The following is a 15,594-nucleotide window of genomic DNA, read 5'->3' as shown; positions in this document are numbered from 1 at the left end:
CTAAATAATGTATATGTGATGCATTAGTTTGAAACAGCATAATTGCCTTGCATTTTTGTTTTGTACTTACATAATTTATGTCTAATATTATGCAATATTCCTCTGAGATACATAAAACACACAATGGTGCCAAACAAAGAATTAGTTTTCATTTTAAATAGTGATATGAGATGGTCTCTCCCTGAGGCAGAAACTTCTGTGTAATAATGCCAAGATAGATAGCAATCCAAACAATAGGATTAGCAGTAAATTATGCGTATTAAAAGGCAGATCATTGGAGGATTTTATAGAGCAGCATATGACCCAGTGCAACAAGGAAAAAAGCACCAATTTCAAAAAATGATAAAAATGTCAAAAATGCTAAATATATCAAAACTGAGGAGGTTTGTACAAGCGCTGCCACCCAGGCACAACGTACCACCTCGCAGGGCATCCACAGAAACAGATAGTAGAAGACCACCAACAGCAATAGGCTTCACAGACAAACAAATACACCCCAACAACTGATGTCAACATACAATCACACACATACACAATGGAGGGCAACACACAAATGACAATGATGGATGGCAGTACACACACACAAAACAGATCTCAGCATGCACAGAAACACAACAACAGCCATAAATGGAAGTGTACGCATCCCAACAACAGATGGCAGCACATGCATGCACACACACACACACACACACACACACACACACCCTCCAGCCCCCCAACCCCCCACCGGATGGAAGCGCGCACACACACACACACACCAGATGGAAGCACACACCAACAGAAAGTAGCACATGCACTCACACCAACCACAACAATGGATGTCAACAAACACATATACAACAATAACAACGGATGCAGTACAAGTGTCAACAACAACAGATGGCAGAACACACAGAAGAGATGCTAGCACACACACCCACCCATCAACAACAGATGACAGCAGACACACCCACAACAATGACAGATCGCAGCACACACACACACACACCCACAAGTGATGGTGGCACACACAATAATAAAGGCTGCCAGCAGAGAAACACGCCTCTGTTGCAGCACCACAACCCAAGGCCCCCTAACAAGCACCCTTTGTACACCAGTTGCAGAACGAGAGCTGGGTAGGAGGAATTACTCAAGCATGCTAGGCCCAAAGACATGCCACATTCAGCAAGATCAGCGTATGGTAATCCACAGGTAGCTATAAATAATAACAATCAACTGATGATCCATCTAATTATAGGCTATTATCCCTATTAGATGGTCAAAGCAAAGTGGTTGCCAAATACCTTTTGCAAAATATCGAAAGACTGGATAGAGGAAAATCATATCCTTAGTCGCTTCCAGGTAGTTTTAGGACGGGTCTTTCTGCAGGTTATAAAGTGTTTATCCTTAACTCTTTGATCAGGCAAGCACGGGATAAGTCAACTTTACCCATCTATATATTATTTGTGGACTTGTTACTGTGTTTGATACCATTGATCGTTCATTACTATGGGTCAAACTAAAGAATTTAAAGATGCCGTTAAAAGAACATTGCTCGTGTGAAATTGAATAGTAATAGGGAACTTTCTGCACCAATTGACAGTGCCAGCGGTGTGAAGCAGGGGTGTATATTAGCCTCTGCTTTGTTTAACCTGTTTATGTCACACATAGGAGAGTCCCTAACCCATATTCATAATTTTCCGCCTAAGCTGGGAGATTCAAAAGTTCAGTATCTGACATATGCCAACGACCTGGCCATATGTGATACCACCTATATGGGTCTGTGCAGAAGCGCAAATGCAGTGATCGGATATGCTAACTCCAACCACTTGATCTTAAACTTAGATCAATCAAAATTCATGCATTGTGGCAATGTCAAGAGGGATAAAGAATGTATTGTGACAACCAGTGGAATTGTGCATCTTGTTTCCAATTATTGTTACTTGGGATATGAGGTCAAGCTACATCCAAGAGAGTCATTGGGATTAATAAAAAGTCACACTAAGCTGATAGCAATAATGCTATCAATAAAGAAGTTTGTTAACTCCAATGCAGGCTTTAGTATAGTTGGAATAGTAACCTTTTATCGCCAAAAACTATCAACAAGTATTGCGTATGCACTGGAATGTTCTTTTGCCCAATATGAGCAATGGGCCAATCAGCTAGAAGGATGCATCTGGCGTTGGATCCTTGGTCTCTATAAGGCAACACCAATACAGCCTATAAGAATTGAATTGGGCTTAACTTCTTTGTCCACGATTATTAGCGTAAATAGAGGAAAGCTATTCCTATAAGTGGATCCTTATCCGAGTTCAGAGCTAGGAATGAGGAATAATTCTCGAAATTGGCGTAGGCCTGGGTTCCTTGTTAGGTTCATTTATAAAAAAGAAAGCTCTAGAATGGGTCTGGTCATGTTGCCACGACCACATAGGGATTTTGTCCCTGCTGTAAGGCCCAAAGTATATATACCATTTCCCTTGCACTACTGCCAGGCAGTTATTTATGCAGATGAGGTTAAATAAACTCCCTGTTATGGAAGTAAAAGGAGTCTAGATCCACCTCGCTATTGAAGCATGTGGGTGTCGTCTCCGTAAAAGGGTGGGAGTTACATAATCAAGCATTATGTTCAATATTACATGCATTTTGCTGATCGTCTGTTGGATCTCCAGGGTGAAATGTTCTGGATAAACAGTGTTTCTGGATGTAGCCTAACTAGATCTATTGCCCTGGTTAAAGTATGGCAGGCCTTTGAATATACACTATGTGGGCTGGGCAATACTTGTTCTTGACTTGCAAGGATGTATAATTGTTGATGTAGTATATGTGTATTGTATCTTGATGTAGATTTATATGAAATTAAATTTCTAATTGCTTTTACTTTTTTTATACGTGTTACAATTTTCTGGTGATAAAATCATAATGAACTTTGACACAATAATAAAAATAGTAGTAATACTTTGGCAACTGACAACACCATGCTTTAGAGAACCTTTTTAGGATAATGGCCCAACAAAATGGGTGCTGGCCACCCCCAGCCTACATTGCCAAATACAATATCAGAAGATATTTGGCCTATGGAGATATTGTAAGATTAAGCAGCAGACATGCATCTGACATTGCCCCAACCAGGCATTGCTCTATCAACAAATCACCAGATTTCACTACACAGCAACATTTGTCTGTCATTTCTGAACATTAACATTTTAAAGGTACAATATTAAAAAAGATAGATTTCTGTCAATGTTAACTTCTATTCACCCACCTTTACATTTCTTGTGAAGCTCATCGAAGCTTCCTGGGTTAGAAAGCTGCTCCTTGTTCTTCTGAAGTCTACACGAGTATGGTGGTGGTGGTGAACCCAGCACGTTCCCCATCATTAAACGCCTTAAATAGTCTCCTTCAAAATGTCCTTGCTTTTTCGAGGTTTAGGTCAGGGCATGCGCCTTAGGAAAATACTCGGATTATGAACCTCAGATTCCCAGCAGGATTGCTACGTGATACTTCCCCAGCTGGATGCCAACACAGCACACTGAACCATTGCAGCGCCGGAGTCAGAGGTAGAGTGACCACAATGAACACATCTTTGTTTATATTCGAAAACAACTCAAGCAAATAGAGGAATGAGCATATGCCATGCTTTCCAACTTGTGCAAACTCCAGTCTGGAAGGTTTGTCAATCGCCCATTGACATGCATTGTAGAAACTGGAATGTTGCAAGGAATAAGTGACCAATTGAAAACACTTTGAAGAAAAAAAAAAAGAAAAAAACATTTATTAGGATCAGGAAAAACAGATTGCCAAACAAAGCAGGAGAGGATTTGCAAGTTTGAATTCCTGAAACAGGCAACTTGGCAAATTTCTAGCCACAGTACATCTAATACAATTACTTCAAAAATGTTTTTGACATGAAAGGAATGAAGGGCATCTTTTGGAGAAAAAAAAGGAGTATAAAGCAGCATTCAATAGAAAGAGGAGGAAACATGGGTTCTGGAATTCCCAGGAAAGTCCTGGTTTTGTTATATATATATCACGAAGCAGGTATCCTTACAACATTTTCTCAGGGCAGGTGTGAAACAAGTCTACTTCATTGTGAATGGTGTGCTTACTTTAGTACTGCTCTGGAAGCAGTGGTTGACATCTCTGCACTCATTAGCCTGTATTGGAGATCTGGAGATCTGCTTGCTAGGCTGGCATCTATGCCAGGCATAGGGGATACAACCAGCACCCACTGCAGTTGCTTTAAACACACAGTATAACAGAATTCTCCTGCACAAGACAGTTGCTTGTGGTAGAAGATGGTGCACCTATAAATTAGGGTGCATAAAACATTTCCTCCAATTTGTGTGAAGACAGTTCAAGTGTTGTTATTGCTTTCATAGTCAAGGGTCTGTCTAAGGGCTGTCCCTCTCTGTCTAGAGAAGGGTATTCCCTCACTAACCCAGGCGTTCCCCAAGCCCGGAATGGTCACTATAGATCAGAAACCCCTATTTATCTAAAGCCCTGCCAAACTCAAGATGATGGCCTAGAGGAAAACACCTTACCTATTAACAATCTAGAGAGTCCTTGCTCTGAGATTCCCCAAGATGGAATTTAAGTGTTTTGTGCCTTTCTGAGTCACAACAGCATTCTTTCCCTCCCTGCCCTTGGTCTCCAAAATCAAACACAAACACTCAGGGGCTGTGGCATGGAAGCATCAAGCAATACTGTAGGACTTGGGCAGAGCCGGGAGACTTCGGGAATTCCCTTCTTATAGAGCTGTTCCTGCCTACGGTCAGGTCAAAGAACTGAACCCAACCTTACTAGGCCAGCCTTACCAGGCACCAGAGAGAATACTGCTGCCAAAGTCATCAGCTGACAATAACAGGCTATTTTACAGCTTTCTCTGTTCTGCAAATTAGTCAGAGGTGAGGACAGAGTGAAGTGCCCCCATGACACAAGAACAAAACAGGACACTGTGTGAGAGATGCCAGTCTTCATTTTCAAGCAGATTCATTACAAATGTAAACACTGAAAAGTACAATTTAAGTTGCATTTAGGCTTGCTACTCAATGTAAAGTGACAAGGTCCTGTGACAAATCTGGAGTATTCGACCCTTCTCCACATAGGGGAGCCACTCCCTTGAGGCTAGGGAGGTGAGCCAGCTAAGCAAGACCCTGCCTAAAGGTCTGGGCAAGTGGCACCTCACTGAGGGTGACTGCTCTCTTGGAGACAAGGGCTCCCATTCCGATAAGGAACTCCCGGTCCAGAGAACATTATCTGCCTACATGTGAATTGGAAAGACAGTTGTTACTTCTGTTTCGAATCCACCTAGTAGTGACCTTTCCTCAATCTCTTTGGTTTCAGGTAACGCTGGATCTCGCCTGAACTTCACAGTCAAAGAGGAAAGACACACCCCTTTTTTTGGATGACGTACATAAACCAAGAGAAACTTACAATCGGAACGAAAGAATCCTATGCAGAGGCTCGGGGATTGACTCATGATAGACCGTAAAGCTAGCAAATCACTAGCCGGACACTGGAAAGTTTGCACTCTTCCCGTTCAGGCAGCCAAAGGTAGGAAAGAGACGGAAGAACAACAGTCTCATCTGCTGGCACGACCACAAGGAAGCCCTGGTGGGCATGGGGCCTGTTAAACAACGGCAAGACCAGGATGCAGAAGGGAGTCTGATCCCGAGCTCCGCACGAGAAACGCAGTTGCCGCCGAGATGAGCAACAGCATCTAAGCGAATGCTCCCGAAGAGAGAACAACATTGAGAGGTACGAACAATGATAATCAAGGCTGGGGAAGCTGACAAGGTTACGGAAGCCTGATAAACCCGAGCAGAGAAAAAGCAAGCACATCAGGGGGCAATAGGGCTTTGGAGAGCCCAGAGATACTGAGAGACTTTAAAAGAAGGGATGCTCACACTCCCGAAGAAGTAATGCCGCTGAGAGAGGCGGATAGCCACAAGGGTTACGGGAGTCCAGAAAACCCGAACAAAGATAAAATAAGCCTATCAAAGGGCCATAGAGCTTTGAAGAGCTCTGAGAAATGGAGAAACTTCACCTTCCCAGGCTGAAGAAACTTGAAGGGTTACAGGAGCCTGGAAAACCCAAACAGGCAGACGCTATACCGAGGCCCTGCTAAAGCAAGCCTGACAGAGGGCCATAGAACTTTGAGAAGTCCAAAAAACCTGGAATATAAAAGTAAAGAATTGGGAGGAGAGCAAATCTGGAGGGTTCAAATATTTACAAGCAAGACAACAATACTGTCAATCACTAAGGATAACATTGGGAGTCATTACGAGTATGGCGGTAGGGGGGTTAATGGCACCTTTAAGGATGCCGGTGCCGTAAACACCCTACCGCCGCATTCCGAAGTCCTTAGTGGGTCCCACTAGGGCCGGCTGGTTTTACCAGCCGCCCTTAGCGGGACCCGTTAAGGGACCAGGGAGCTAATAACGGGCCCGTTATTAGCTCCTTCCCCATTCCCATTGAGCCCTATGGGGGCTCGAATGGGGAATGGTTTTCAGAATGGGGTCTTACCGGGTCCTCCAAGGTTGGAATGACCCGGTAAGTCCCCATTCCGACTACCCGGACCTCGGCACGGGTTTGGAGGTAGCCATGGTGCTAATAGCACCATGGCTACCTCCAATCTCGTAATGACCCCCATTGTCTAGTTGTGGTAAAGAAACCTTGTTTTCCCTGAGGAAAAGGAAATCTTTATGAAATTTTTATGAAAAGTTGACACGCCAAGCCCATAGAGAGGCATGAGAACTGTATTGTGAGGAATTGTTGAACTTTCAGAAACATGGTTTTTCTTGAGGAAAAGGAAACTTTATGGAGTTGATGAAAAGTTGGCACAAAGAACCCACAGAGAGTTTGTGAGCTGTATTTTGGATTTTAAAAAAATGTTGTACAGGACCAAGTCTAAATTGGTGGAATTGCATGAGGAAAACCTTTTTGTTCTCACGAAAGAGAGAATTGTAAAGAACTGAGATTTTACCTATAAAACCGTCAGGGAGTTTGTGAACTGTGTTTAGTGGCATTGATGAACTTATGAATCCTACGGACAAGAGATCCAAATGATTGGGCCAGGCAGCATCACCAGAATGAAGCTATTGCTCTGGCATCATTCTTTCTGTTAAGTTTTCATCAGTGGTAGGGCCAGTTAGATGTTAGGATTTGGACTAAGGACTGTTGAGCATGATTAATTTTAGTTTATTATCCAGGGAACGTTCCTCATAGCGGTAGGGCTAGATGGGCATTTTTCCTTTTATTTGAATAACCGCCCTTGAACAAGGCACATAGTAGTCAGAGTCCTTCTTATGGTTTGGCACATATGCTGTCAGAAGTGGGACGTGAACAATCCGCAAGAGGGTTGGCCCACGTAATAGAGTTAGGACTTCAACATCCCAATTGGCCAGAGTCCTGTCATCTCCCAATAATCAACAGAAGTAGGTTGGGCCTCACCTTTCACCCATTAACTTTCAAGGCTATCCCATCCGTCAGGAAAAATGTAGAGAGGAATAACGATCAACTGTTTAGTCCCCATGACTACTGGATCTCCTGGAGAGATGAGGCTATAATTTCTTTAGCGCTTCTGGTAGCGTTCCCACTGATTCGGAAATATATGTGACCCTGCCTGCAAAAGCTTGACGGAAGAACTGTTTAATGGTGTTACACATTTTGCATCGTCTGGGAGTGTTGAAATGTATCCTCCTGAATCAATTAAGTCTCAGAGGAAACATTTGGTGAGGTATTTAATATATGAGGTCCTCTTGGAAAGCATATCAAACTGGGAGACAGGAGCGAGAGGTGTAGAAAAACCCAGCAGACCGCGTCCTAGGGCAAAAGCTTGAGAAATATTTTCAGTACATACTGGGTTGGACGTTCAGTTACACGCTAAACTTAATAAAAATTAAGGCAGAATTGACCAACTCCCTGGGGACCATAGGGACCTCTGATTCCCAAAGAACAGCTTAATCCTCCTGCACAGTAGAGAAGGAACACCCTGAGAGTCTTCAGTCGACATACTTTCGGTCCTCCCCCCCGACATAGTTTTTCTGTATAAGATAATGAAAAGGAAAAATACCAACTTAACCATGGGAATAGAACACACTCCTCAGAGGGGTTGGAAACATCCATGCCATTGGGAGAAGTAGACCCAAAAGAGGTTCCCCAAGATAAAGAACCCTCTATCTATAACTCTGAAGGAGAAATCAGGGAGGACTACAAAAACACACAAGCATCCCTTCTTTCCACCAGGGAACACAAATGTTATTCGTGTGTGGAATTCTGACATCTCACCCGATACTGTCCCCTAAATGTTTTGTCTCCTCCCACCTCACCACCCAGACAAAACCCTGAAAAGATATAAACTCCCAGGCTGTCTTTTGCCAATGAGAAAAGGGGGTGGTACCACGAACTATGTCGGGGTACAAACAGGGGCACTACAATTAGCAACCACACAGGTTGCAAAATATTATTTGCTGGAATTTTCTTAGGTAGATTAGAAAAAAGTACACAATGTAAATTGTAAAACTTAATTATTATTAGTAGTGATCATAAAAGTAAAAGCTTATTGAAAGTCAAACGTCAGTCCATTCAGGATGATGTGCGAACAGAAAAACTTACATTTGTCTCAAAACAATCGTTGAATAAAGTTACCACAAACAAATATTTCATTAGAACAGGTAAACACAAGTGATGCAATACATTCATGAAGTTAAATGTACTGGACAGTTAAATTGTATCCCGATATCTAGACAGGGGATTGCTAAATCAGTACGTTCAATGTTTCTCCTCCTATCTCATACTACACGTTTTTGGGCTTAGAGTGCCCTTCTTCAGGTAATGATATCTTGGATAATTGTTCCTGAAAAATTAATATAACAGAGTTTTAATTAGAGGTAAATCTTTGGTGAATAATTCATCAGAGAGAGTCAATTAATGGGTCACCTCACTAACCTGGTGAAGCAATCAATCAAATAGCCAGTTTTTCAAAATATGCTTAGTTGGAGAGTGTTCAGATCCTACAATTAGAAGATATAATCACAATTAAACGGCTTGTATTTCATCAGATATCATAGCCTATTGCTTAACCCAGGCGGCGACCATTGGCGGGACCAGTTTCTCAGAAAAAGCGTTGTGTCCCGCACTCATGTCACGGCCATGGGATACTGCTTTTGGCCATTACAATCATTGGTATATTATAACCAGATACAACTTACCCATTAATCATGGGCAATGGAATCGCCCTTGCAGGTTAAATTATGTCCTTGTCTCCTCAACGTAACTTTAATCGGTGCAATGTCAGCTAAAGTGGAAAGATAATAAAGGGAGGGTGTCACTATTATCCACAAGATTATGCTCAGGATAGCTAGTGGTTCAGCTGTTTAAGAAAAAGTATCTTGGATGTGGCTCTTGTAACGCTCACCTGGTATATACGGGGACGTCACTCAGCCTGTTCTGATCTCTTACGACCTCGAACCCTTCCCTGGAGTCTACTTGACTGGAGACTGGGCCTGAAACACAGGATTGGTAGAGTTTAACTCCCTATTGTCTCTGTGTGCTTGAACCCCTTCTTCCCCGGGGTCCAACCCTTCCCTTTGATCCACAGCTCACCTTGTTTTCTTGGAAAGTGTGCTCTCCGTCCTGCTTTCAGTGCAGGGGCGCGTTGATTGATGCGGGCTCGTTGCTGCCTAGTTACTTCACTGGCAAGAGTCTGACAGATAAGTATAATGAGTCTTTTGAACAGTTCTCTAACTTTGTTCTTTTCCTTCCTGAGATGATGGCCGGCGTCCGGGGATGGCGACGTGCTGCTGAGATTAATAGCGCTGAAGGTGAGAGAGCGCGATGCACCCTTTCGTATTTGTATTGAACCGAGTTATTTTTCTGTGTCTTTTAAGTGCCGTGACATTTTCAGCGTGGATGCCGGTTATGAAGAAGAAATGCGGTGAGTAAGCACGGTATGCGGCGCCTCTAGATGTTTCCACGCTAACCTGCAGTGTCTTTTCCCTCTTGCAGATGGATGAGAAGTTCCAGAGACAGAGTTCCCCCAGAGCGGCTGGGATTCAGGTAAGCGTTTGAAGCTCGTACAGTCTTTAAAAATAAGCGAAGATTTGCTGAATGCTTACTAATGCCTTTTTTCTTTTCTTTTCCCTTTTCCTTAGGAAGCGGCATGCCGGGATGGGAAGGACACCGCTGAAGATGCCTGCAGAACAGATGGAAGGAGCGATGAATGATGGGCAGAAGCATTGCGAGGTAAGGCTGTTCCTAATGGTGTTCTTGTTCTTGCAGAAGCTGAGTTCAGAAGAAAGATGCAGGCCTACTGGAGACCGATCCGGACACGGTGAGTGTCACGCTGCAGGTGCAGAAAACACAAAGCATGTTTCTCAGCCTGGGCGTGGCTTAAATAGTCTCTGGGTATCCCAGGTGTCTCTGGGCTGAACCACACCCAGAAGACTAGACTGCGCATGCAGTTCTGGGAACCGAAATATGTGGGGGCATCCATCTTGTGCCCATCAATGCACTACAAGTCCAATCCCCAATGTTATCCTATGGGAGTGAGTGAGTCTTGTGCCACAAGCGCCAAGTCTGACTCCAAGTGGGTCTTTGGAGGGATGGAGAGGCCCTTGAGGGCCATGTAGGGGATCGTGGCCTGGCTCCAGTCTGACATCTTGGAGGGCTGGGGACCTGAGGGGCAGGAATCATGACACGTTTCAGCGTTGTGTGATTGATGCAAGTATCGACTAGAATCACTTCTGATATTTCTTTAGCATGCTATTGCCCCTATGAAAAAGTATTTATGTATATAGAGATAGATTATGACAAAGATAATTTCTATAACTAAGTCCAAATGATAGTTTAACTCACGTGAATATGTGGCTTGTTGTAAAGAAAATGAACCACCAGGTTGGCCTGATTTCCGAGTTCATCCGCGCTGATAGCCAAATGGAGTAGCCGTCAGTCTGCAGAGATTCGATTTCTGCTTAAACCAGCCGGGAGAAAACGCAGCATGTCAGTTATAGAATACTGTGTTCACTATTAAACTTAACGTAATAAGTGTTCTTTAATTTATTGTATCATATCGTATCGTATCGTAAGAAGCTAGGTTGTAAATTTACCTGCGTGCAGATATGAATTCACGCCTTCTACCGAGAACGAGCTGGGTAAAGCATTTCCTGTTTCCAGGCCATTGCTGAGCAACGCCATCTGCTGTGCATGTATAATATAGACTAGAATGTCTATGGGAAACAAGCGAGCTCCACCATCTTGAGATAAAAAATGGCTGTTTAGTTCAATATATGGAATGAGTATCGATTAATTTATGTCGACATAGAAGTTCTCTTTGAATACCGAATATTGCTCATGCGTAATATTAGTTGGAAAATCTCTATTAGGTGGTGAGATAAATTATAAGCAGTACAATCTCTGATAGGGTTAATGCAACATATTCCGAGCTAAATTGTTTAATTACACTCATCATTCGAGGAGTGGGATGACCCATCTATTTAAATGCCAAATATGGCTCTTGCATTGTATTTGTTGGAGAGTCTCTATGATGGTGTCAACTACACTCATCGTTGGAGAAGTGAGATGACCCATCAATTAACATTTTTCAGAATTAATTCACATCTTGCCATATCACGGCGGAGGTGATGTTTTGAAGGTAGTGATATGACAGGTCATACCCTATTTCTAACAGGTAGTTTAATCGCATATCACACTAGTTGTCAGAATGTACCAATGTAAACACATCACGTGGTCACAAGTAACAGTATAAGTCCCAATCCAAATGAATCCCTCCTGAGTACATTGAATCAAGTCTCTCAATCCAAAAGGTTTCTCTTTGTTGAAGTAATTTTGGCAGGTTTCCTCCCCTTCTTGGCAATTGTACATGTTCTAAGATTACAAATTGCAGTTGGGCAATTGTATGTTTACATTCAATAAAGTGCTGTGCTAAAGGGGATTTAGTGGATTTTAGATGAACATTTGATTTGTGTTCACACCATCGCGGTTTTGCTTTTCTGCCTGTGAGGCCTACATAGTAGAGCCCACAGGGGCATTTAATGCCATAAATGACATTTTGTGTTTCACAAGTAAAGGTATGATTAAGTAAAATCCTATTGCCTTTATATGGATGGTAGATGTAGTTACCTTTCATAACATTATAACAACAATTCCAGTGGTTGCATGGAAGTGTGCCCTTGAAGTTAGTACTCTGACTCTTCTTGAAACTGAAATCTGATTTAATCAGATAATCTCGAACTGACTTGCTCTTGTTGCAAGCAAAGAGAGGAGGCATAGGGAAAAGATTTTCTAGTTTTGGGTCCAGAGATAGTTCATCCCAATTTTTCTTCACAATCTTTTTGATCTGTCTACCTGTTGCGTGTAAGTAGTGACATACACTAAGTCGGTGGGTCCTTTTTGATACCTGGTTGTAAGGCTTGTTGTCTGGTAATGTTCTTCACTTTCTCAGTGTCTTGCTGTAATTTGACAGGGTCATAACCTCTTGAGAGGAATCTTTTGGTAAGTTAATTCGCTTTTTTATCGAATTCATCCTCCTCAGAAACTGTTCTTCTGTACCGTAGCAGTTGACTTCGCTGAATACTTTCAATTGTGGTTCGAGGGTGAAAATTGGAAGCAAGTAGTAGACTATTTCTGTCTGTCTGTTTTGTAAGAACTGTGGTAGATAATTTATCTTGGCGTACATAAGTCATCACATCCAGGAACTCAAGTGATGTTCTGCTAGTTTTATGAGTGAACTTTATCCTTTGTGTCAATGTGTTCATGAAGGTGAAAAAATATTCTAATTCTTTTTCTGTACCATTCCAAATTCCAAACAAATCGTCAATATATCTGACAAAAATGTTTAATTTGTCTTTCCACACAGGGTTGTTGAGTATTTTCGTTTCTTCCAAATGTGACATAAATATATTCGCATAACTGGGGGCCATGGCGGCTCCCATGGAGGTTCCAGAAGTTTGAATATAATATTTATCTTCGAACATGAAAAAGTTATTGTTTAAGACTATTGTAAGTAGTTGAATGATGAATAGTTTATTGCTCATTATTTTTTCTGTTGAGTTCAGGAGTGCCCACTCTACTGCTTCAAGTCCAGCCTGGTGAGGGATGTCCGTGTAAAGGCTGGTGACATCCATGGTAAACAGAATGTCTACCTTTGGATCAAAACGGATAGTTGTTAGGTTTGACAAAAACTGATTGGTGTCTTTGATGTAAGTGGTGGCCTGTTGGGCTAATGGTTGGATAATCTTATCAATGTACTGTGCCATTGGTTCCAATAAACTGCTCGAAGCTGCTATTATTCGACGTCCTGGTGGATCTTGTAGATGTTTATGTATTTTTGGTAGTATGCATATTACTGGCATGATCCGATGAACATTTGTAAGAAATGCTTTAGTCTTATGGGAAATGATCTCCTCTACTTAAGCCTCATCCAAAGTTTTCGTTATAATTTCTCTGGCTTGTTCTGTTGGATCTGTAGATACCTCCATATAGGTTTCTTTGTTGGCCAATGCCCTATATGCCCAGGGCTCAACGATATCTACAACCTTGAGAAAAGAATGTTCATATAATTATTTCTCTAAGGGTAGGAAATCACGAGGAAAAGGCAACAACAACTATCTATATTTGGGAAATCGAACCATCTATAGGGTCGACGCCACCATCCAACAGCAGAATGTTTGGGCTAATCTTGATACAGGGTCTAAGGGATGTGCCATACATCCAAGAGTAAAGGAGGAAGTTTGAGGGTCTAAGGACAACAGAAACGTACCCACTGATTAGAATACCTAGAACTATCTTGGGGAAAGAGGTGTATATAACAGCTGCCATAATTCCTAGGCCACCTGTGCAATAAATTCTAGGAGCGATGTCCCACAATTCCATCAGTGGCTGACCCAGATTGCCCAGACAGAGCTCAGGGTAAACTCTGTATTTTACTGCTGCCAAAGCAAAGAACTCTGAAGAGGAGGACTTCTCTGTAAAACATCAAAAAGGGAAAGAAGAAGGAAATGTGAAACTATTGTTTCCCAGTTCCCAAACAAGGGGAAGCCTAAGGGGTATTTGACGAATCTGGAGTACTCACTCACCCCCACCCCCTTTGATGCTAGGGAGGTGAGCCCGCTAAGCAAGACCCTCCCTAGTGGTCTGGGCAAGTGGGACCTCACTAGGAGTGCCTGCCCTCTTGAGGAGAATGACTTCCATTCCGTTAAGGAACTCCAGGTGCAGAGAACAATCTGCCTACATGGGAATTGCAAAGACTTGTTGGCTACTTCGGTTTTAAATCCACCAAGCAGTGACATTTCCTCAATCTCTTTGGTTTCAGATAATGCTAGATCTCACCTGAACTCCACAGTCAAAGAGGAAAGACACACCCCTTTAGTGACGTACATAAAACCAAGAGGAACTTTCAATAAAGAAAAAAGAATCCTACCCAGAGGCGAACCTCTGACGGAAACACGTCCTGAAGGGGTGAAAGCACGCTAGACTGTGGGGCAGCGGTAGCGTGGAGAGCGAGCGAATTTCTAGCCTGACGCTGGAAGTCTGCCATCCTGATCGACTGGGAAGCTAAGGTCAGAAAAAAGAGATGGAGAAGCAACTGTCTCATATGTTGGCACAACCTTAAAGAAGCCATAGTGGGCCTGGTAATCGACACCGAGACCAGACTGCAGAAAGGAGCACGGATCCCCAAGCTCTGCACGGCAAACGCATTTGCCGCTGACATGAGCAACAGCAGGAAAGCAAATGCTCATGAGGATAGAACACCATTCAGAGGTATTAACATTGATAATCAAGGGTGGAGAAGCTAACAAGGTTAGGGAGCCTGAGTAACCTAAACAGAGAGAAAGCAAGCCTATCAGAGCGCCATAGCGCTTTGGGGAGCCCAGAGAAACTTCACCTTCCAAGGCTGCAGAAGCCACAAGGATTACGGGAACCCAGAAAACCCAAACAGGCAGACACTGTACCGAGGCCCTGATAAAGCAAGCCCGACAGAGGGCCGGAGGACTTTGAGAAGTCCAAGAAACCTGAAATATCACATACAGAATTGGGAGAAGAGCAAATCTGGAGGGTTCAAATATTTACAAGCAAGACATAAATGCTGTCAAGCACCAGGGGGGAAATGATGCAGTTGTGATAAAGAAACCATATTTTTCCTGAGGAAAAGGAAACCTTATGAAGTTTATGAAATATGGACACACAAAGCATATAGAGAGGCATGAGAGCTGTATTATAAGGAATTGTTGAACTTTGAGAAACCTTGTTTTTACTGAGGAAAAGGAAACCTTATGGAGTTGATGAAAAGTTGACACCCAGAACCCGCAGAGAGGCTGTGAGCTGCGCTTTGGATAAAACAAGAACGTTATACAGAACCAAGTCTAAATTGGTGGACTTGTAGGAGGAACATCTTTTCATCCTGGAGTGAGAGGATTGTAAAGAACTGAGATTTGACCTGCAGGACCAGCAGAGAGGTTGTGAACTGGTTTTGCGACATTGATGGATTTATCAATCCTATGGACAAGCAATCCAAGTGATTGGGCTTGGCAGAAGCCACAGATAAAGGATATTGCTCCGGCCTCCTTCTTTCTTTTAGGTTTTCCTAAGTGGTAG

General features: G+C 42.8%; 1 protein-coding gene across 2 annotated transcripts in view; it reads right to left on the bottom strand.

The window, feature by feature from the left end:
* Positions 1–15,594, bottom strand: part of TOMM40L (translocase of outer mitochondrial membrane 40 like) — a 740,875-nt gene that overhangs the window by 667,150 nt on the left and 58,131 nt on the right. The window contains exon 2 of one of the 2 annotated variants that reach the window (XM_069604678.1): positions 3,242–3,720. In XM_069604678.1, coding sequence (XP_069460779.1) covers positions 3,242–3,356 — 115 coding nt within the window. In that variant the 5' untranslated portion in view covers positions 3,357–3,720. Of the gene's footprint in view, positions 1–3,241; positions 3,721–15,594 lie in introns of those variants that run through there. The other variant, XM_069604679.1, reaches the window with a different exon arrangement.

Source organism: Ambystoma mexicanum, chromosome 1p (genome assembly GCF_040938575.1).
Source record: "Ambystoma mexicanum isolate Mex_15411 chromosome 1p, UKY_AmexF1_1, whole genome shotgun sequence".
Lineage (NCBI taxonomy): Eukaryota > Metazoa > Chordata > Amphibia > Caudata > Ambystomatidae > Ambystoma > Ambystoma mexicanum.
This window is presented reverse-complemented; position numbering and strand designations above follow the sequence as displayed.